Source organism: Chrysoperla carnea, chromosome 3, assembly GCF_905475395.1.
Source record: "Chrysoperla carnea chromosome 3, inChrCarn1.1, whole genome shotgun sequence".
NCBI lineage: Eukaryota > Metazoa > Arthropoda > Insecta > Neuroptera > Chrysopidae > Chrysoperla > Chrysoperla carnea.
The window spans coordinates 39,083,599-39,108,366 of NC_058339.1; the positions used below are offsets into that span (position 1 = coordinate 39,083,599).

Here is a 24,768-nt window from a genome sequence, read left to right on the forward strand (position 1 = left end):
AAACGCAACTCAAATTCAAACACTTTCCTTCTTTTTTCTTTTTCTCTTTTTCTTTCTTTTTCCTTCTTTTTTCTTTTCTTCATTGGAGAACACAAAACCAAATTAATGTTTCGTTCCTGGCCTGGGTCTAAGCCTTGGCTTGACGGACATTATGTAATCGTCATCGATGTGCAGGTACTCCTTAATGTAGGCCGAGAACTTATCGATTTCGTCCCTCGACCTAGCATACTTTCCCCTGACGAGTCCTGATTCCAGGATTGTACCAAAAGTGCTTACTAGTTCCAGATATTGCATGTCCCACGTGTAATCCGTGGGTAGGCAATCACTATCCGGATCCAGCAACACTGTAACTGGTCGAACGAGAATGATCCAACAGCGATAGCTGTCGGCTTCGAACTTGACGTTGTAGCAACTGGCTGGACGTTGAATGAACAGCCAGTTGATACGCTACTCGGTGACGCGGCCATCTAACGATCGCTCGAAGTGCTCACATCCAAATGCTATTTGTATATTTAAATCTTTCATATTTTCTTAGTATTTTATATTATACAAAAATTGATTTCATATGATGTTTTGGATCGAGAACGACTCGAACGACAGTTGGGACAATAATTAAAAATATTATGACGCAGGCCTATTCTAGCCTAACTTTAAATTTCACTTCATTTAATCATAAACTTTAACATTGAATTTTAATAACTATTATTTCAACTTTCATACATCGTTTCATTTGCTTACTAATAATTCAAAACATTTTTATGGAGTTGTTTTCGAATTCGAATATTGGCGCTAGCATATACATTCATTATTTTTAAAGAATATTGATTTAGAAAGGAACCATGTGGGTAATTGTATAAATTTTGAATAACTTAACAATAGTAAACATTTGGATAACGCCAAATCTTCTATGTTAATGTTTTTTTTTTTTTTTTTTTTTTTTCTGGATAATTTGGATATTATAAGATAATTTAGTTAATTTTGAAACATATAAATAAAATATATATGCGAAATAGACTTTATTTATTGTTATATTAATAATCCTAACTAAAGTAATTACATTTACAAGTATATAGATTCTTCAAAAAAAAAAAAGTAAAATAAAAATTGAATGAAATATACAGAAAATTGTTTCACAAAATATCTGTTGAAAAATATCACTTAAATCATAATTTTGACTATATAAATTAATCACAACACGTATTTATTTTGACAATAATGAATTGTAATTAATTACGTATCTATAAATAACAAAAAAAAAGTAGTAAATAATAATAATAAACTGACAAAAATGATCAAATAAAATACAAAATGTTATTCGCTTACAAATTATTTACATTAAAATATTCTCGTTCGATCAAACACCTTGTTTGTTCAATCATAAAATAGTTGCAAAATCACTGTATTTTTTTTAATTTATAATTTTTATTTCTGTAAAATATTCTCTTTTATTCGTTTGAATATGTTCTTGATTTTTTTAAATAAATTATATGCACATATTTTTATAAACACTTTTTACGTGTAGTTTTGCTTACTATCACTCGGGCAATTCACCTTCTTGAGGTGGTACACCTGCTTTTTGTACCATACATGAACGTGCTACTGACTCAAATAATCTGGAACAAAAATTATGTAATTAATAATTTATTTATAATTACTAATTAGTGTAAATAAAAGTGAACAGAAAAGTGGGACGAGTATTCTACTTTTTAAAGAAATATCAACTGTTTTAATCAGGGGCGAATTTATGCGTAGACAAAGTAGGCCCGTGCCTACGGCGTCAAAAAATTCGTTTCAATTTTTTGTTTAATAAAAATGTAAAAATGTGAATTTTTTTCAATTTTAGTCAATTTTGTGTGAAACAATCATTTGAAAAAGTCGCCACTTCACTTAAACTATATCTAGTCACTATGTTCGCAAATGTCACTATCCTGGAAGTTTTAGAACGTTTCTCGGAAATACTATAACCTAACCTTCCGTCTTGACTGAAGTATTTAAATCGTTTAAAATGAGTGATGGTAGACAACGACTAAGCGGGTATCAGTACTCTAAAGTTCGAACAGAACAGAACTTGCACCAGGTGTATCCGATGATTGATATCGCATTAGAATGTTTACTTGCACTGCAATAGCAAATTGTACTGCGGAATGTTCATTTTCATGCTTGAAACATATCAAAACTTATTTGCGTTCCACGATGAAACAGAACAGGCTAAATTCTTTTGCTATAATGTGTATTGAAGTTGAAACTTTGCTACAAGTCGATCTGAACAAAATCATCGATACATTTGCTAAATTTTTTAAACATTTGCTTTTGTTTTGTAAACCTTACTTATGATTAAAAAGTTATTTCATTTATTATATTAAATATTTTTCAATTTCCAAATAAATAAGACAGATTTTTGTTTATAAAAAAAGGCGGCACTTTAATATCTGCCTATGGGCGACAAATTCGTAAATCCGCCCCTGGTTTTAATATAATGTAGACGAGTCACCATTAACTTAATTTTGATATTTCAAGTTTTCAGGGAATATCGATTCTACAGAAATTTAGTAAAATATTTTGTTTTATTAGAGATCAGAGTGAGTTTTCTGTTTTGGAATATAGAACCTGAAAATACATATCTAACTCATCGAATTTAGTTACTCTTGTATATATTCCAATTCTTATTTTGCAAGGTCAAATAAGTTCTAAGCACTGATGTACGACGATTCAACAAATAGTTTTTCGAAAAAAAGAAAACTTTTGAATAAAGAAATTTTTACTTGATTGCGTTATCATATTTTCAGAAAAACAAAAAGTTGTGTTTAAGGACCTTTGTTGTATCAGTATGCTTTGTACCTTACACCAGTGTAAGTAATTGTAATGAATAAAAATATAATAACTTACTTTTCAATTTCTTGAGCACAATGCACGAATTCGTGGTTCCAAAATTTGTATGTTGGATTTTTAATTAGTTCAATGAATGTAATAAGCAGTCCCCATGGATGTGGTCGGTTTACAATAAGACGTTCAAGTAATACTCTTGTAATTTGTTCTTGAATACATTCTGTGTTTGCTTCAGCAAATAAATACAATAGTGTACAAGAAAAATAATGAGTATGACTGTTTGGATATCTCAACTGATTTGCGATTGCATTTAAGAATAAATATCTGCCTTCCGTATCCAAATCAACAGCCAAATTTTGGAATATGTCCATATGAGCGCTATGTGCTATTGTTGACATACTGGGAGTTAAACTCTTTCCACGTATGTAAGAAATAGCTTGTGTTCCAACATATAATACAAGTGCGTTCATCAATGGAATATTGTATCTCATTCCAGGTTCATTTGATACTTGTAAATTTCCTCGTAATTCTGATAAAAATGTAACCGGTGCACGCGCTTTTAAGTATGAATCTAAATCCTTTTTAAAAGTTACTGGTTGAATTAGAGTTGCAAAATTTGTAAGTACTCTCGGTGCTAAACTTATTTCTGGTAACATATCCACTTTTAAATTCGGTGTAAATGGATCAGGTAATCTCATGTTACGCGGAAATGCAGATAATATTAAATTTCTCATTTGAATGCAATTTGGTGGAATTACATCACAGAATCCATAGTGATAATCGCATAAGAATTCTGGGAAATCATGAAGTAATACCAGAAGCACACGTAATGTACCTTTATACAGTAAAGTTACGGGTTTAGCTAATTCAGCATTTCGTAAATATGGTGCTAAAAATTTGAATAAGTCAATTAACAGTTGAGAATATATTCCCCACCCTTTTTGTTGAGGTGTTATGGCTAACATTCGGCCAATGAAAACGCGATGAGAAACTAATTCTAGCCATGCGTAGCAAAAACCACTGGCTTTTTCTGGACGTAAAATATGTAATGTATGACAGAAAGCTGTTAAAACTTGGAAATTGATCGCTTCTAAGACAGGTTCTGGTGCATTTAATTCCAAAAATAACATTATGAAAATTCGATGATATGGTAATTGTTGAAAATCTGTACCGTGTGTTTCATGATCAGTTAACAAACATCCGGCAACAATACCTAATACTTTATTTAGTAAGTTAATCTTTGTGTTTGTGTTATTCGAATCACCAGAATGTTTTACTAAAAGAGCGATTAAACGTACAAAGGCATCAAGCCAATGGAAACATCTAGTTCGAACAACACCCGTTGCAATTGACTGATCAGCCATGCATCTATAAACTATCTCAACACAGATTTGAGTTGATAATCGGAAAAATCGGGTAATTAAATCGTCAGTTTTTAATATTCCATGAACGTTCATTTGATGGACGAACATGCTGAATGCTTTCGTTGGATCACGTCCGGTTGTTGGTAGATGATAGCTGTTAACCCATTCCTTTAAAAGGAAGTCGGTTTTTTCCATAAGACCAGGTGGATCATCATAATCACGAGCCTAAAAATAAAATAAAATAATTTCAGCATAAGAAAATTTTGAAAAGTTTTATATAAAACAAAGTAGAAGAAAATAAAAACTCTCATAATTGAAGGTAGCGGGAATTTGTAAATTAAAATGTCAGTGGTAATGATTTAAATAAAAATTAATTTAAAAGAAAAAACTCGTTGTATTTATTCAGCTATGTAATAGAGTTAAACGTAAAAGTAATACTTACTCGTACTTGAAGAATTCCAGAATGAATATGAACAGTTGGCCCGTGAGCTCGATCACCCATAAAACCAGATTGTTCATGATTTTGTCGAATAAATTCGATCAAAGTGGTAAGTCCCTCTGGTGGCTGTCTTGAATGTGCAGCTATTCTAGCTAATTGTTCAATAACATTAAAGAAATCTGCTTCGGTGACGGTATTTACAGAATTTCCTCTTTCTTCAACCAAATACATTTGAATTAATTGCATACAGAATGCTACAGCCATATAATTGTTTCCATTATCCATACTTGATGCTAACATTAAATCTAACTGTGGCATATTTACAAGATGAGCTCTAATTAATGTATCTACAGCTTCAATATTAAAACGTAATTCTTCTCTACATTCAGTTAAGCATCTAGTAACATGTTTATTTGTCCATTGTATTCCATATGCACGTGGATCTTGCATAGATCTCAAAACTTTAACATGAATATCACGATATCGTACAACAATTGGATCAGGTTGTTCACCATTCATTTGTGGAAGACCATCTTGTAGCCCTTCTACAGCTTTTTGCACTAATGTCATTGCTGAAACAACATCTCGTACTCTTCTCGCACAAATAATGCATTCTAAAAGTGAATGCATATTTTGTGCCATTCCATGTAATCCAGCTTGACCTACGCAAGCTTGCAAAAATTGTTGTACTTCTTCTGCTAGTTTATCGTAAACTACTCCAAGCTCATCAGTAGCTGCAGTTTGGAATGGTGCTAATGTTTGAGGAGCAGTTGCTGGTGCCGGAGTTGGTGGTAAAATAGCAACTTGGTCTTGAGAAATAGCTGCCACCGAAGATGTCACTTTTGGTGTAAATAGTGATGTATCTCTTTCACTTATTGGAAGAAATCCAGGAATATTTCTAGCAAATTCTTCATAAACTGTCATTTGTTGTGGAGAAATACCTCCTACTTTTAATCGTATAGGTTCAGGCATTCTTTCGGCTTGATATGCTAACGCTATTGGATCACAATAACGTCGTCCTTCGGCTCGAGAGCGTTGTCGAATTTCGAAATCATTCATTAATCGTTTCTCAATTTCTGGTATTGCCTTTTCAATAGCAGTCTTCTGTATGATTGCACAGGCTAATTCCATATTTTCTTGAGCCACAACTGCTGCTACTTGTTCCACAAGCTCTTTTTGTGGACCAGCAGCACCCATTAGCGTACTCATTAAAGCTGATTTTAAATTTGTACTAATTGACGTGACTAACTGATCACGACATGTTATCATTGCCATGCCAGCAGTTAAATTGCGTACCATATGATGAGCAGCGATTCGCATGCGACTTTCATCTGAATCAAGAGCAAAATCTTTCCGAACAATTTGTTCACAAGTTGTTAATGCAATTTTAATACTACGATCAACCACAAGACCTAACCATTCTTGAATTGCTCGTTCGATAGCTGGACGAACTAATTGTTTCAATTGTGGATGTGTTTGGAACAAAGCTAATGAACTGTTTATTGATAGATGAGTTAATACTGCAGTTGCAGCTGGTAAATGAATATCCATGTAACTAAACCTTGGTTCAGGAGGGCCTTGCTGCTGGGAATTTGTAGGCGCTGGCGGACCTGAAGTTGAACTAGATGGACTACTTGCAACTGTGGGTAATTCTTCCGCAACTGTCGTTGCCATGGTAGTAGCCATTATTTGATTTTCGACTTTCTTCAGAGGCTGTGATAGTTGATATTCTAGCATTCTTAAGCGATTAGTATCCTTTAAGTAAATAGCTGGTTTCAAGTCGGTCACATCAATGTTCAAATTTTTACATAAAACTTCGATTTCAAATTTAAGATTTAATTTTAAATCGGGTTCTTGATGAAGTTCAGCTAGAACATTCATTATGGCCATAGTCCATGGATTTGGTGGTTTAAAAACTTTACTTTTTGCACATGATTCTAAAACTTTCGCAACAAATGGTACAACATACAACAATTCTTGTTGACCTTTATGGTACGCTTCAACTAGTAATGATTTCAAATCAATATCAATTTGTAATATTGGCTTGTTTCTTCCTAAAGTTAGCATTCCTAACCAATGTCCCAAATTTTTTAACAATGATCTATCCGAAAAATTGGCTATTCCTTTATCTGACCGTAAAAGTACTTTGATATTTCTAAATGTTTCTTTTGTAACCATTTTATTAACTTCGGGCATTTTAAGAACGTCGAGGAAATTTGAATATAACGCATGGAAATTTAATTCAATTGAAGCTCGTTTCATTACTAGGTACTGCGATATCCATGGCCAAAATTCTTCAGTTACTAATTCTCGCAATTCATCACATTTACTTTGAAGATTTAATTGACTTAGATTGTTGAATATAAAAGCAGTTTTATCTTGCAATGATTCGGGTGGTACAGTTACTTTCTCTTCCTTTTCGGTTGCTACTAATAATGTATCAATATTTGTAGCATTTGCAATTGAAGGTCGACTACTAAGATTGGCTCCTGAAAAAATTAGAAACATTATTTAAAATAAATTGGTTAATAAGATCCTCTTGTAACGCGTTTATTTAAAATGACGATTTACATAAGAAACAGCTACAATAAGAATATTTATTAAAATAAAAAATCATCATTCTAGATTGTTCATTTACCGAGAAAACGGTGATAAATTTTCTTGTTCTAAGAAATACTCAAGAGTATGTAAATTGACATTTTTTTTATTTATTAATTTTTTTTCCTATTTATAGTATGGCAGTATTGAAGTCATAGCACTCTAATCAAATCAGCAATAGATTTTTATTCAAGGCTGTTATTTAGGTTGCGTTCCGATATACACTGTGAGCACTGCTCACTGCTGTTACTGGAGAGAAAATCCCATACCTTAATACCAATGACTTAATGAAACGTCATGAATCAGCGCCATTTTTGTTTTTTAAGCACTGACGTTTTAGACGTAAGGTACTCTCAGTGCTTTGGTCACGTGATCAAATTCAAATAGCACCAGTTTTATAATATTTTGCGTCAATTATTAATATAAATAAATCATTATAATTATAAAATGTTAAGTAAAATTGTTTTATTAATCAAAATTTTAGGCATTACATTCATGTTAAATGAAAATATAACATTTTAACTAAATAAAACTGCAAATATTTTTATTATAAGTAAAAAAAATTAACTTTTTCAACTAATCTTGAATATATAATAAATATTCATCAAATATTTAAAAATATAACAATATTCAAACAATAAATTATTTCGTTGAACAGCGAACTTTTTAATGAAAATTATTTTCGTTTTACAACAGTGTCAAAAAAACGGGGTAACAGTATACTGGCCTGCGTTCCGTTTTAACCAGTAACCAATATAGCTGACTAAAAAGGAACGGCTTCGTAGTATTCTGAAAAAATGTCATATCCTACAGTGGTCCCAATGTACATCGGAATATATCCTTAATATCGAAATCATTTTCAAGAATTTGAATTCAGCGCGCTTAAGCATTCGGATATTTTCCCCTAAATTTATTATCCAATATACATATCCCTAAATATGTCTGTTGACGGTAAAACAAAGACAAACACCAAGTTTTTAGTGATATTTTATACATCAAGAGGTTTTTCACTAAACATCTTGTGCCAATTTTGTTTATATAAACTATTTCCGGTTAAATTGAACAAAGATAATAATAAGGGGCCGTGTATTATCGCATAATTTTAATTACATATCTTAAACGGTACGGTACAATGCTGCTTTAGTGTTAAATAAATTTTCTTTGATAATCCAAATTTACCCAAAGTTATTTTTTACAATATCTTTTGCTTTACTTATTGAACTGTATACTATTAAGGTAAATACTATTTTGCAACAATCCGAAAGTTGCTAAGTTTAGTGAAATAGTTATGTCCTTGCTTTTATGTATGCTCTTGATGCTTCTACTAAGTATGTTCCATATATAATAAACTCATTTTTAGACCAAATTAAAAATCTATAACAAATAAAAAATTACCTGGTGCAACGGATTTCACTGGATTATTGGTAGTTGTTGTTACATTTGTGCTGGTAGACAAACTACTTTTGTATACAGGTGGTGTTTGTGTTGTAGTTGGTGCTAAAATGTTAGCTAAACTGGTTGGTAAAACTGGACCTTGTGGTTTATTTGGCGGCTCCATACTTTGTAATCCATACTCAACATATTCAATTAAATGTGGAGGAAATTCATTAAAATGTTGAATAGCACGAACATGCTCACAATACTTATGATAATCTTTCAATCGAGACTTAAAGCGATCTAATGCAGCAATACCAAAGTAATACATTTTTGAACCTTCTGATTTTCTTAAAGCATCCAAAACAAATCTTAATGCTAGTCCTAAAGCCATGTAACTAGTAACTAAACCACGTTCAATAATACCACCAAACAGTTGAGCAGTTATCTGTAATTCTTTATCTGGATATTGTGGGAAAAACCGATATTCCTCGAATAAATTTCTTAACATACAATTAAATACTTCACGTTCTCGTTTTGAAGGAGATTCTTGGAATTTTTTTAGCATGTCTAAAACTTCATCAATTGATAATGTAGGATGTGGGGGATGATTGTATATCCTTTGAAAATAGCTATTTGCTTCATCTTCAATTTCTTTTGACACATTGGGGGCCATTTCCGGGAATAAATTTGTATCAGATATTCGCTGTGGTTTGTCAAGACCAGGAGTTGGGGCCATTCGACCTAGCGATCCACCCACACCAGATACTAATGATGCACCACTTCCTACTGGTCCAGTATGTTGTAAAGGCATTAATGGGAATGGGCTATTCGAAGGTCCAGGTGCCATTATTCGAGATGGTGATCCTGGTGTTGAAACTAATGGACCTAGAGCACCTGGTAAACTAAATGCAGATCCACTAGGCCCACCAATAGATAGGGTAGCAAGATTTGAGCTTAAACCAGCCATTGGATCAACAGCTTGAGTATTGAATAAGTGTCCGCCTATGTTTGAAGGATTGAATGGCGTTTCAATACCACGATGTGTTCGAATGACTCCTGGTGGTGCTTGTCGTGTTTTTGATAGAAGTAAAGAACAATTTGCAGCCATTGTTAAAATTGCATCTGAACATTCAGCTGATACACCACTGGTAATGCAAACCTAGAAAAACAAGTTTTTTATAGTTAGAGAAAGTATGCCAAATGATAATTAAAATTTTTATCTTCTGACACAAAAAAAAAAGCTTTTTAAGCCTTTGTCTATCTGTCACTTTGTTTTCTAGCTGGACTCAATGTATCAATTTCAAAGTAGTTTTTAATTTATTTAATGCTAATTTAACAGTCGTTCTTTGTCTTAAAAACTTTCGATTAATGTTTTAATTATTTGTGTCTGCTAAATAATTTAAATAAATTTTGACGTCTCGGTCAAGTTTAGAATATAAAGACTTCTAAAGTAATCATTCAATTAGATGATTACATTTGTCCATTTAAAGACTATTTCTAGGCTGGGAGATGACAATAATATGTGTAATTTAACATCGTGGGATTTTTTCTGGGAGCTATATTAAACTTGCTCTAGTACCCCAACAATGATCGAAAAGTTAAAACAATATCGGAGTAGAAAATTGCAAATTCTAATCATGCAATTTTTTGAGGTACTCATTCGAAAAATATTATACTCCATTATTAACCGTGCAGTATTTGTACTTTGAATTAAAATAAAATATGACAACATTTTCTAGAAAATATCTTGTAAAACTATATCTTACTTTTTAAAACCTAGTTTTTAAAAAATTTTAATAAAATTTACCTGTAGACAATTGAGCATTGTCGCTAGAGTTTCATGTGGTAATTGTGCAGCTTTAGGTTGTGTATCTTCACTTTTTCCACCCATAATTTGTGGACAACGTCTTTGCAAAAATTTAATGCAAGCTGATACAAAACTTTCACCATGTTCTCGAATTTTGTCAGTTAACCATTTTTCAAGTTTTAAATATTCTCTGCGTGATGCTAAACACGCTAAATCAATAACGAATGCAAATGATTGCGCATTTAATAACATCGATAATGCCTTTAAGTCTTGAGCAACATCTAAAATTCTTGATAATCTGGTTTGATCATGATCTCCTCGAACATACCACTCAGCCATTGCATGCATGATAATTGGTTTAATATTAATAGTTTGTGCATGCCATGTGTGGTGTAATATTATAGCTGAATTTGGGTGATTTCCAAGGAAAATTGGTATTAAATTTGTAAGTAGTTCTTGTCGTAGCACAGTAATTGGTGGATTTATTTGTAATAAAGCCAAAACCAACACATCAGGACAATTTTGTACTGGGAATTTGAACAGTTCCTGTACTTGAGGATACAACCCCCGTTCAGACATATGTAGCAAGAGCTCAACCAAATTCAACGAACGCCATGTTCCAATTTCTTTGTTATCAGATTCTGGTGGGGCTTTTAATACATCGACTGATACCGAGTGGAAATGGTAATCAACAAAACAGAAAATGTCCGGATTCTTTAAAATGTGTTGAATAAGGCTAAATTGCCCTTCTATATTTTTCCAATGTCTGTATAGACTATCAACAGGAAATAATTCTGGATGAAAACCATTATTTTGTAATCCAAGTCGTAATGTTGTAAATAATAGATTTAATCCAGCTCGATCTTTGATTATAAATTCAGGATGATCTAATTCAATTACCACATCAGTCCAAGATAGATTTGGTGCAACTTCTTTTAATGCTTGTACAAAAATATCTACATTCCAATTATTAGATCGACATTCTGCATTTTGATTTTGTTTATCTTTTTGATCTGATGAACCTGACCAAAAAGCACCCGGAGTTTGTAGACCTAATCCTGAACCATCTTCAATACTTGTATTGGTACGACACATTGTTGAAATAACGCAGGCGACACTTAGTGGTGTAATTTCCCGATTGGTTAAACTTCGTAGCACATTCCGACATTCTTCCAAAGATGATGTGAAGTTATATCCCATTTCAGCAATAATATCGGCTAGTGAACTATCCATTAGTCCACCGGATATGCTTCCTTCCGTACTCATTTTTGTAGGTGATAATTCAGCTTCAGACGAATACAATAATGGAGCTAAAACAATTGGAACGTGTTCTCGTGGAAAATCACGTTGCAATGATCGTATAAATTCTGTAATTGTTTCTTGAGATATTCCTAGTTCTTTTGATTTTTCAATAGCTGATGAAAGTATTAAATGTAATATTTCAGGACTTGTATCATGAAGACCTTCTTGTTGAGAACTACTACGTTCTGTATCTAAATAGGATTGCACTAATGGTGGTAATCGATTTCTAACATAGACTGTTGCACAATTGGCTATTTCTGAATTACTTGAATGTTTTAGAGCTAATGCAATTGCAACTTCTTGTACAGCAGATAATCGTAAAATTCGGCTTAGTTGTTGAAACGATTGTATTCCTAATTTAAAACCCTGAAAAAAATATTTGTATCAACATTCATGTACGATATAATTTTTTCAGAAAGAATAATTTAATTTAAATTTATATTTAGAAATAATCAACTAGGTATCAAAACATCGACTAGGCATCAAAATTACCATAAATTAAAATGGTCTAAGAAAATTTAGAAATTTTTGTGCATCAACACGAAAATGAAGGTTCTAAATGTAATGAAATTTGGCATAAACAATATTTACATCAAAATAAAAGGCCATACGTAGTTTTTTGAAGAAAAATACTCAACAAAAAATAAAAAATTCAACCTTTAGTCCTCCAGTTTTATATTTAGATTGATAATTCAAGATTTCATTACGTTTTAATACTTTTTTCGAAATATGGAAGCACAAAAATTGCTAAATTTATTTAGGATGTTTTATAAGCTTATTATTGACTACTAAACTTCAACTGATCGATAACAAAATTTGATAAAAGTTTATATATAATATCGAGAATAAAATCAACTTTTTTTATTCACATCTGGACTTATAATTTTATCAAAAAAGAAAATTTCGCTTTCCAAACATTTCGGAGTAACTTGGTTATCGCTATAAAAATCATTTTAATAAATCTAATTGAATCAAGTGATGTACTGATATTTTTGATAATTAAATATAGAAAATTTCATTTTTACATTTATTGAATTGCAAATGTGATATGTGGCATTCCAGAAATGAAACCTATTTCAATCCGAAAAAGAATCAAAGCCACTTGTCCCACACATGTCCGACTCAGATAAAAATAAATCTGAATATAATTATCCTATAAAAAGAAGTTATTATTTTTTTTCATACATCGTCGAACTTTGCTAACCAGGAAATCGTATTCGACATAATTTTCAGATTTTATGATATTACTGAATATTTTATTTTAGACTTATATTGAGAGTTCTACAAGCCGATTCACAAATTTTACAATGCTAGCATATATAGTGTGTCCCCGGATAGAGGTAACTATAACTGTAAATTTTCTTATTTTGCATTTTAAGAAAAAAAATCATTCTTTATAAGAAGTTTTGCTTATTCTGAAAAGTATGTAGGTATATTTAAAACTTCCCAATAATATACAGGGTAGCCAAAAATTTGAAATTACTATTTTTATTTTTGGTAAACTACCCGTCTTTTTTATAAGTTGGCGAAATGTTACTAAGAAATGTTCCTCGCAATTAAAAATTATGACTCTATGCAAAATATCAAGAAGATCCGTGTACTTTAATTATAGCACCATTTTTTATTTGAACAAAAGCTTTAATTATAAAAAAAATGTAAGAAAGAAAATAATAATAAATCCATTAACATGTACTACCCGAGAGTGTAATTTTTTGTGGACTAGTTTAGAAAATTAAAAAGAAAATTTATTTTCTCGGAAAAACATTCAATAAGAATGGAATTGTCAAAGTTGGAAAGATCTTTTTGATATTTTGTAAAGAGTCATAATTGTTAATTTCGAGTAACTTTTTTAGTAACATTTTGTCAACTTATAAAAAAGAAGGGTAGTTTACCCAAAAAATCAAAATAGTGATTTCAAATTTTTGGCTACCCTGTAAATTATTTAGAAGTTTTAAATATTCCTACATACTTTTCATAATAAGCAAAACTTCTTATAAAGAATGACTTTTTTTCTTAAAATGCAAAATAAGGAAATTTACACGTATAGTACCTCTATCCGGGGATACACTATATATTAAAATTTGTTAATTTCAAATAGCGTTCGTTAATTATTGTTTCTTAACCAATAGACTTAATTTCAATTACGATTCGTTATTGTTTCAGACAAAACAGTAGGACAAAGATACCAGATATTTGTTATTCATTTATCTCATTAGTTTTTAACAGACTGTCCGAAAGATAGGATGGAAGTCTTAACGAAATACGTTGTGATAAAAAATAAAATAAATAGTGTTGTAAAATCATCTTCAAACTTGCATTAAATTTTCTTTATAGAAATTTCGAGAAATCGAGCAAAATATTTAACTAATAATTTCATAAACGGTTATTTACGAACACAATTATTGAAAGTTATTTTTCTGCAGATTATTCAAAGAACTCATAATTAAAATATTGTAAACATTCGACGAATGATATATTTGTAAACATTTATTAAATGTTATGCAATGGAATTGGAATGTTTATAATAAATAAATATACATTGTTTACAATTTACCTTTTTGTAGGTTTGTAATGGATTATCGAAAGCAAAACACAATGTTGATACTAGAGTTGGTTTATTTAATAAAGCAGCACACTGTTCTTGGAGCAATTGGGCTTGAGCAGTTTGTGGGATTGTAGATCCTTTATTTGATGGCCCAACCGTTTCCCCAAAATCAACGTATGAGAATAAACAACGTAGAAGATGGCGGTCTGCTTCAAGACCGTGTTTCGCAACCAACTAAAAATAAATATAGAAATTTTGGGTAAATAACTACCTCCTTATAAATACATAACTTTATTAATATAAAGCAATATATAAAACTTTTTACGTTTTGTAAACTACATGCAAATTACAATGATAAAAGTCCATTGTCAAAATGGCCGTCTTATGCTAGAATGAGATATAAATATGTTTCTATTTTCATACCTCAGTAAGTTCTTGAGAACTTTGTTTATAGTTTTTTTTATTTAAATTCGCAACCAAATTACTGATTTGTGACAAAGTAAACGATAATGAGTCCAGGTTCATAGTTCCATGAATACGACCTCGAAAGCTTCAAACAGTTTTGAAGCTTTCACAGGGATCCACTTAATAACTTCTAAATAAATTTGCTGTGATATTGTAAAACCACTACATATAAAATGGTCCAAGACCATCATCGATACTAATTTTTTTATCACTATATCCAAACAGAGAATATAAACATCATTTTTTAAGAACAATGACTAACTACTAATAATGTCCTTATATTGGCGTGGCACTATCTGCGCAACTCCAATCAACAGCTGACAATCTGATTAAATAATATCCGCTACACACATAGAGATATGAGATATTTAATATATCTCTATGGCTACAATTTACAGCGCTTTGTTTGAATCTTTTCTATTATAATGAACGTATTAAATGTTTTTAATAAATTTAAATTAATATGAAAAATTTGATGAATGTATTGTATAAACTAATAACTAATTAATAAAATGAATCAATAGTTTATTCATATCATAAATCTAAAACTTTTTTTAATGTTAAAACCCAAATATGCCAAATATTCCTACTTTCCTGCGGCGGCAATTATGAACATTGTACTTTTGATAAAAAATGTAAACACTAGACTGGAAATATTTTTTTAAACAAAATCAATTCATAAAATGTACTTAAAAAAAGCAAATATGTTTAAAAATGATAATGTTAATATTTTTTTTGATTAAAGATAAAATAGATTATTTAAAAAAAGTACTTTATTCTACAGTAAAAACTATAAAAGATAATTATTTTCATTCAATCCAATTTAAAACATTAAATATTTCCAATCCGTTCAAACATTTTGTTTTCATTTAATAAAAAACGTCCATAAGATATTGAATAAAATTGACACATTACCTAAAGAAAACTCATGCTTAAAACAACTTACCGTTTTGTATTTATTACAGATGCACCTATTAATTAAATAAATTTCATTTACTCTTATTGGAAAATAGCTAATTGCCAATTGCTTTGGCAGTTTATGAAATATTGTTTAAATCGTATTCAAAGTGTCATCTCGATGGTGATATTTTGGAGCAATTTCGCCAGTCTATAGCTCAGTAAATTATCGTTAAGCTGCGAAATCATGCAGATTTTCGTGTCTTGGGATTATTTAGGTTAATTAGGATCCCGTAAAACTTTAAACATCCAGATGATTTGCAGATGAAAAGTTTCGTACAGAATTTTAGGTGATTTTTCAAGATATTTTCCTCCAATCGTTAAATGAATACGATATTTTTAGTGAAAATTATGCTATAAACACGCAAATTTTATGAAATTTTTTGAAATTTATGAAAAAAAAAAAAAGATTTTTTCGATTTTTTAAAGTTCTTTAGAAAATTTAAAAAAATGGAAAGGTTTCTGACCTCTGATTTCGATAAAAATAATTTTCTAGATCAATTTTAGCCATAATAATATAAAAATGGGGTGCATCTTACGATAAAACGTGTAGTTTCTGAGACATCTTTATCTCAGCAACTTGCCGTTCAAGTACTTGTTCTTACAAACTTGTGGTAGGTAACGTAACAAACTCAAAAGTAAGACCATAAAAATTATGGAATTAATAATTAATGAAAAAATGCACTTGAAAAATATTTTCTAGTTTCGCGCTTGTTTTAAACAAAATATTCTTTAATTTAATTTTATTTTGGTGCTGAAATGAAAATATAAAATTTTGTATTTATTTATTCATTTATTTATTCAAAACACAAAAAATACAAAAATTGATTACATGTTAAATATAATAACAAACAAATGATTATTGAAAACATTACACTATAAATAAAAACAAAGCGTGAATTAACTATTGATCTAAAGTAGTTTGCCAGTTTGAATCAAATCCATATGCAGTGTCAGAATCGGAATCTGCGCGTGACATTGAACGCGTTTTTTGAGTTACAGCTCGTGCTTGATTTGGTGTACCAGGTGTACTGTGACTAACAGTAAAATCTTGAGGTCTTTTTGATTTTCGTTTCTTCACTGGAGCATACTTCGGAGGACGCATAGCTTTCTATAAATTAACAAATTAGAATGATTCAATATTTGTTACAGAATAAACAGGCTTTCCTATCAATGCTTCAAAATTTCTGCAGTAGTTTGAATTATTACACTTAAATTGTAATAAATATTTGATTTGTTAAATCAAAACAAGCAAAATTTGTATAATTTAAAAAATCATTACCTTTGGAGCATCCGTATGTCAGCTATATAACAATTAACATTACATTAAAACTATCAGAGAAAAGAATCTAGGACTCTAACTATATAAAAAAAAATTTCAAATTTTGTCCAATGAATATTTATATCTCTGTATATGTAATTATCATTTATTTGTAATACTTTCTAGTAAAAAAGAATCATCTATCTTTTATCTTTGTCAAACGCTATTTGAATATTGTCCAGTTGTGGATAACCAACCAACCTACCATTACCTACCTACCAGCTAGTTACGCCACTTCAGTTTTCAATCGATTCCAAGGTAGGGTAGGTTATATTGGCTGTCCACGAGTGACACACTTAGGCCATAGGGCCCATTGGGATACCATATGTGTGTTTTACCACCTTTCCGGATGATAATTTCATTTATCAGCGCCTCAATTATTTCGAAGGGTTGAGTACTATACTCCTTCATGCATATGCCATGCACTATTAATTAAAGCAGCCCATCACATCCATATCAACTATTAATTAAATTAATTTTTGTTGTGATGGCGGGAATCGAACCCGCTATCCTAGGCATACCGCGTTCGAAATTGGTTAAGCTTTAACCAACTGAGCTACTGGGGTCGACAATTCGAATGAGTAATTGAATCAGAAACTGAATTTTTATTACCTAGTGGGTCTAAGAATTGGAATAATTTTGAAAATTTACTTTATACATTTATAATTTTTGATTTCTATGTAACAAAAAATGTTAAAAAAATTTACCTCAGGGAGATTATCTGCTGATCCCCACGATTTGTGAACTTTACCAGTTCCTTGACCATGATAAGATGGATAATTCGTACCACCGCTTCCAACACCCAGAAAATTACTAAAAGCTTCAGTTGTTTTCTTCACACGTACATTCAATGAACCTATTCGAAGAAAACTCGTGTCTTTTTCTAAAAATAAAAAAAAAGTTATTACAATTTTTGTTTTAATTAAATTTACAATCAAACGATAAAGTTTGTTTAAAAATCGAACTAAAAGCTGTATTAGAGAGCTTTTCTCTGGTAATTTGCAACCAAAGATTGAATGATTAGTCAGGTCGCAGCTATATTCAGGTGGTGTCGTGTGTGATGTTTGTATCCGGAATTTAATGATGCTTCTTATGTTATTTTAAGGAGCTTATAGAAGGATTGTTATCAAAAAATTTTATCAATGAATTTCGAAAATTTGGGAAATTTGTTAATGTGAAGGGTTTTTCAAGAGTTATTCTTTGCGTTTAATCAGATGTAACTAACTAGCCCCCAGCTTCTTAAAATGGCATCACAAAAAACTTAACATCATCAAATTTCTCATATTTCGGACCGACCCGTAAAGCGGGCTGGCTGTTAGAGAATATACTGATATGTTTTTATCTTTAACGGCATAATAATGAGTGATAATTATTTAGTTTTAGTATTTTATTCACTAAAATGCTTAAAGCAAGTTCGTTGTTTTCAAAAAATAAGACAAACAGAAAATACTAATTGATTTGTGCTTTGGAATAAAAGGGCTAATGCTTTGATAGTGAATGATGTCCCAAGGTATCTACTAGCCAAGAAACAATTCTAAGGTAGCATCTGGGCTGTGACTCTATGAGTCGTGATCAGCCATAGAATAATATAAACTAAGTAACGAGCTACCAATGGAATTATTGCTCGTGTGGGGAATGGGGAATGCTATATTTGCTTGCTTCGGATTTGAGTGTCGTTAGCATTATGAATGCATGTCTAGTGACTATGAATATATTAAAAAATACAACTTATTGGTAGAAGTTAAGAAAAAAATTATAGAGTTATTTACCTGATTGTTTTCGCCGAGCCTTAATTTCTGAAACATAACAATTTTATTAACTTTTCGTTCTTCATTATACAAAACAAATATATACAATATGTTAGGAGTGTGTTATAAACAATAAGAATTAATGAATATGAAACTTACTTTATTTTAGTGCATGCTATCTAAAACAAAATGTTATTAAACAAAGCCAAAATATTAAATTAATTACTTGGTAAAAAAAAAAATTACTATTATAAAGTGATTTAAGTATACGAAGCAAAGAAATGTTAATACTTTAAGCTAAAACCTTATTTGGATTAGCAATGTTTTGGGTGGATGAAGTTAAAGAGTGTTTCCAATAGCGTTAGACCCAAATATTATCGTGATTAATACCGAACATCGATGTAAATTCGTAATTAATGGTATTCTCAGTTAATATTTGTATATATATATATATATATATATATATATATATATATATATATATATATATATATATATATATATATATATATATATATATATATATATTAAAGTATTCACCTATAAATCAATAATCAATCTGGATAAGGTTCTGTGGAAAATTTGTGTGTAGGTACTTTCTATTCTTTAGAAATGTTTAAAAGGTATCTTAATGAAAATTTGACTCTTAAATTGTCACCAGAAACGATTTTTAGCTATATATAATCGAAATGGTAATTTAGCTAACGTATTACTTTAAAAATGCGTATAAATTTGTTCGATTAGAAAAATTCTATTTATTGTTAGAGAAATTTTTTTCATGTATTTTCACAATAATTATACTTTCTTTAATACCTTTTCTGATTTTTTAGAAACAGCCGCACAGTTTTCGGAGTTTTTAATACCTGAAACTCGGTTGTATTAGTTTTTCTTGTTTATTATAAATGCGATTTTTATAAATTTGAAAAGCGTTTTTACAGTATTACGAAAGCATACCAATTTGATAGGATTTTAGTCGGAGTTAAAAAAATATTTATTGGCAACTTTTCTACAGAAAAAGATTCAGATTATTAATAGATTGTGTTAATAGATTTAAGTAAATGGAAAATAAATAGAATGGCGTAAAGTACCTAGATTATAATTTTAAACGTCAAAAAGTTTTATTCTTGGAGACTTGTTTCTTGGTATTCTTGAAGAAGTTAAAAGCACCCAATTAGTTAAATAAGGTTTTTTTTCTTATTTGGAAATTTACATGTGATTGGTCTTTCATTTAAAATCACTTATGGTGCCGTAAGATTCAGACACGAAAATATTTTCCTTACTGATTTATTTATCTTATAGCCGTTAAAAGGATCGTATAAATCGATCGATGGACATGTATTGGAAAATAAGTTGAAAAAACCTATACCTTAATTTCATAAATTACGTTACTATGCCTTTTTGAGGAGTGTTTAGGAATTTACAATGAACTGCTGGGTGTTTTATGGCAGAAAAGTCATAATTGTAATTTAGCGATGCAAAATAAGTTGAACGATGTTGAACGATAAGGATAAATTTTTGTAAATATGATAAATTCTGAACAAAAGTCATTGCTGTTTATGAAAAGAAGCAATTTTTCATCGTTGAATCTAAAAAAATTTCCAAGTATAAAACTTTCATCTATTACATTTTACCTTTCTTATTTCAATGTCTTTTTCCGAAGTTAAAATATTTTAGAAATTCAAACTAAAGAATGTAAAGAATATTCTACAATAAGCATGCAGTCGATAAAAAGCATTTTTCCATGTTTCAGTTTAATTATTTACAACGTGCAAATTAAATGAATTATTATTTTTGGTTGATTATATTATTAAGGATATGAAATTATTTATGTATTTTATTCGATTCGTAATCTTACCTAATACATCCAAAATTTTTGTCGAAGACTTTTCTTAATGTAATAAAATTTACGATAAACACAAAAAGCATTTTACTATAACATTTAGTGGCACATAATTAAATAAATTCTTATGGCAGTTGATTATTTTAAATTTTGCAAAAGAAATAAAATGAATACACTAAAATTTTATTTTGTACCAGGTTTAATTGTGATGATTGTTGTTTTTGTAGTTTCTATTATTTTTTGTTGACTTTGAAATTAGGTGATTCGTTCACATCCAACAACATTGGTCTTACATGTTTACCACAGGCGAGAAAGTACACCAAACGAAAATGAATTTGAGTTTTCAATATTTCTAATTCATGCTTATTTGGACACTACTAAGAATGTTATTCAGTCATGATAACCAAAATATTGAATCATCTGACTCTTCGGACATTTGACTCGATTATTTTTGCGTGTGTAGGATCATATACTTTCATTTAAAACCCTAACCGACATTACGAAAATTTGTTAACTTTAAACATACACCATCCTTTAACCCACTCTCGTAAATCAAAATTGATTGATGATTGAGCTCGTTAAATTCCTTTTGTTTCAAATGAATTGATTCATATTGAAAAGTTAAACTCATTTTCATTTGTTGAGTGGCGGGCTCTTTTTATTTTTAGAAATAGCAAAGCAATTTAAGCTCTACAGTTAATAATTCTATTAAACAGGTTGTACAATGTACAATTTTTTTTCACAGCATAATAACTTTTTATTTATTTCTATCCTAGATTTATTTCTATTATGAATCCATCATATTTTTTGTGTTTAAATTGTTAATGTAATCTTTCATCTTCGTGTCAATACAAATTTTCATTTGATGTGGGGTCTTAATCAAGGGATAAATGTGTTGTTATCCAAGTATGTATTAGAGAGAAAAATTTAGGTATCGAAAAATTTTACAATGCTGTAAGAATATTTTGACCACTGTTGTTGAGTGAATGACGTTATGTTAATAATAGACTTTTCTCTGATATCATAAACAATGCAGAAAATGTCAGGTATGTTAAATATAGTGTTCAAATTGAAGAATGACGAGAACCGAAGTGTAAACCAGGGATGGTGAACCAATGACACGCGGCACAATATTTTGTAATAATAATAATTATTATACCATATTTGATAATTAAATTGTTTAAAATAAATAATAGTATCATTGTCACATTCTTTTATTAACTATTTTTAAATTAATTTTATATTAATTAATACATTATCAGCCATGTCTAAATAATACTATTGAAAACAACCATAAATAATAATACTAATATTCATATAACCATTTTTCTCAGTTTGAATTAAAATATCATTGAAATCTCAGTTTAAATAAGCAGTGTAATCCTCACAGGATATTTCATCATTTTGTATATCACGAGGAAAAGTAACGGAATATTTTGAGATTAACATTTAGACGGCATATATTGATTGCGCTATTAGAGATACTGGTGAGAGTTTGATCACAAGATAGTAAGCTACGATTGGTGCGGCCATGCTTTTTTAAAGAAATATTGAAATAATTAAAGAGTAGAAACAAGTCACTTTTTCTAAAAATGGTGGAAATACGTGGTGTTCAGACAGGAATTTGGACACAAGATAACAAGGAGTGGTTGGTGCGTCATATTATGTAACAACTGACAATTAATGTTAATTACACGTAAAGAATAAGTTACATTTTGTAGCTATGTCTAATATTTCGTTGCAAATTCGATTAGAATTGGTGATTACATATCGTGTCAGACTTTGATTATTGTGGCCTCTAATTGATGCTTCTTCTATCATAAGGCAAGAATAGAAACAGCCAATTTTAAAAGCCATCAACCTAAATTTTAACAAAATGACTTTATCTAGCCATTGGCGGCTGCACAAACTAAAAATAAATTATCCGTCTCAATTTATCTTAGCTGCCGTTTCAAAATACATATCCGAACGGCATATTTTGGCATTTGCGTGTGGGCGTATGGGTGGACTAATATATCCGGTATATTATTCGATCAAATGGAATAGGATCAATGTATAAGATTGTCTCTTTCTTTCCCTGGAATTTTTCAAAACTGGGGAACTAAATTACAGGAGACTTTAACCTAATTTAAAGAGGCGTTAGGCCATTTTAAATTTAGTTTGCTATATTTGGCCAATTTGTTTATTAACTTATAGAAGAGGTTCTCAAACTGATTTCGCCTACCGTTCACTTCGAGAATCAATTATTTTTCAGCGCTCCCTACATATAATTTTTACCCGATATTTTATTTTTTAATGTGTGTTAATATATTCATATTAAATTACAAATTAGTTGTAGATCTCGAACATTAACTTATAGGATTTCTATTTTTACCATCATCGACAGACTGATAAATTTTTAGTACGATATTATTGACGAATTCGTGAAAATTATAAGAGAAATTCCATACTTAAAAGAATATTCACTAATTTTATTTTTTTTTAAATCACCATTTTATGCACCATTTGTATAATTAATAAACATCTAGGATTTAGGATCTAGGAAACATTTATTTTAACTGAGATTTAGCTACTAAAAAACTACTCTAAACAAAATAAAATACTGAAAAAAAATTATTTTTCAAAACTATTTAATCTACTTCTACTACGCTGATACTTTTCTGGACGCATTGTTTTAAAACTAAATTTTGGCGGACGTATCTTCTTTTTATATACAAAAGGTAGCGTGCTATATCCAGAAGAAGAGGAAGCTATATCATGCGTGCTGCTAAATGTTGATTTCATTGTTGTATTATCATACTTACTTCGAAAGGTTTCATTGCTTACTGATTGATTTTTTGTTTGTACGTAGCCTAATGCTTTACGACCACTCCAATCGTGTATTTGTGGATCAGCTTCTGTATAAAAAAAGGTTCATATAATTATACAGGGTTGTTCAATTCAAAATGTTACAACTTAAATTTTCCCCAAAAGATTTTACTACTTAAATGGGCGAAACATACTGTCGAAAAAGTACTTTTTGGGAAAATAATGCTGTAATACAGTCATTACCAGTATGCATGGGCGTACACAGCTTTTGTCCAAAGAGAAGGTAGGTGGCCAAAAACTTTATAAATTCAACAGTGTTTTAGCATAAACACACTCTTTGCCACTAAATCAATGGTAAATTCAGATCCAGGGGGTAGCTTCTCTGACCTGTCCTCAAGGGCCCGATCCAAAGAGGGGGTGTGACTCTTTTCACATCAGAAAGTGCGGCTAATTTGATGATGAATATATTGAAGTCGAAATGGATTTATAATACATAAAACTGTATACTTACTATAAACGGTAAGAAGTAATTCGTAGATGTTAGTATGTCCAAATTGCATTGCGATGTGTAACGGCGTATAACCCTAAAAAATAAAGTGTTGATTAAATTTTTATTTTATACTATTATAATTTTAAGGCTTAAAATTTAAACTAACACGTCTTGGGCCATGCGTAATATTTTACAGTCTAACAGATCGACACCTAGAAAACTCCAAATTTTAGAATTTCCAAGGCACATGTCTAAATAAAAAAATCTTGGTTAAGTCAGGTTCTATTGGCTGTGCCACGAGGGACACATATAGGCCATAGAGCTCATTCTATACCACCTTTCCGCTGATAATTCGAGTATTATTAGCTCCTCAATTTTTGAAAGGTTGAGTATGGTTGAGTAAAGGTTGCACCCTCCATGCACTACACCAGCTCATCATAACTATTAATTAAACAAATTTTTGTTTTGATAGCGGAACCCGCTACACTAAACATACCACGTACGGAATTTATTATGCTTTAACCAACTGTTTTTGATTATTCTATATTTGATTTCATCACTATTTAATTTCACTATTGGTTCATCTTTGTAAGAAACGTTTTACGTGAAATCAGTGCCATTATTTATTTTCAACAATATTGAATATCTAGACGAATCGAATTGAGAACCACCTGTTTTGATAAATCGAATCATAAAATTGTAAAATTCTTAAATTTATTGACTCATAATAGCCCATCGATATGTCATATCAAAAATTTATTATTATAATAAAAATTTTGCAATAATATCTTGGCATTTACACTTTAAAATCGAATAAATTTATGCGTTTAAAATGGTAACATACCCTTTAAAATTGTTGCTGGATACAAATATAAAGGGTA

General features: G+C 30.2%; 2 protein-coding genes across 3 annotated transcripts in view; both read right to left on the reverse strand.

The window, feature by feature from the left end:
- Positions 1–1,316: 1,316 nt before the first annotated feature.
- Positions 1,317–15,027, reverse strand: LOC123295443 (CCR4-NOT transcription complex subunit 1). Of its 2 annotated transcripts, XM_044876796.1 has the most exons (8): positions 14,682–15,027; positions 14,268–14,492; positions 10,412–12,079; positions 8,623–9,763; positions 5,434–7,118; positions 4,633–5,352; positions 2,887–4,415; positions 1,317–1,613 (listed from the first exon to the last, which is right to left on the reverse strand). In XM_044876796.1, exons 1-8 carry the CDS (start codon positions 14,781–14,783, stop codon positions 1,535–1,537), a joined length of 7,149 nt encoding a protein of 2,382 aa, XP_044732731.1. In that variant the 5' UTR covers positions 14,784–15,027; the 3' UTR covers positions 1,317–1,534. The 2 variants fall into 2 exon arrangements, with proteins under 2 accessions (XP_044732731.1, XP_044732730.1); XM_044876795.1 differs by having other exon boundaries at positions 4,633–7,118; positions 14,682–15,026.
- Positions 15,028–16,560: 1,533 nt separating this feature from the next.
- LOC123295464 (ankyrin repeat domain-containing protein SOWAHB) overlaps positions 16,561–24,768 on the reverse strand; it is a 260,344-nt gene continuing 252,136 nt past the window's right edge. Inside the window, exons 10-14 of the mRNA XM_044876830.1 lie at positions 23,909–23,981; positions 23,394–23,486; positions 18,771–18,797; positions 17,709–17,884; positions 16,561–16,791 (exon numbers count right to left, since the gene is read on the reverse strand). Of these exons, the coding sequence (XP_044732765.1) occupies positions 16,585–16,791; positions 17,709–17,884; positions 18,771–18,797; positions 23,394–23,486; positions 23,909–23,981 (576 nt within the window). The 3' untranslated portion in view covers positions 16,561–16,584. The remainder of the gene's footprint in view (positions 16,792–17,708; positions 17,885–18,770; positions 18,798–23,393; positions 23,487–23,908; positions 23,982–24,768) is intronic.

Coding starts and splice junctions, on each gene's coding strand:
- LOC123295443 (XM_044876795.1), bottom strand. CDS start 14,783: ATGAACCTGGACTCATTATCGTTTACTTTGTCACAAATCAGTAATTTG. Junction 12,080..14,267: donor CATTACAAACCTACAAAAAG/GTAAATTGTAAA, acceptor TATTTTTTTCAG/GGTTTTAAATTAGGAATACA. Junction 9,764..10,411: donor CAATGCTCAATTGTCTACAG/GTAAATTTTATT, acceptor TTGTTTTTCTAG/GTTTGCATTACCAGTGGTGT.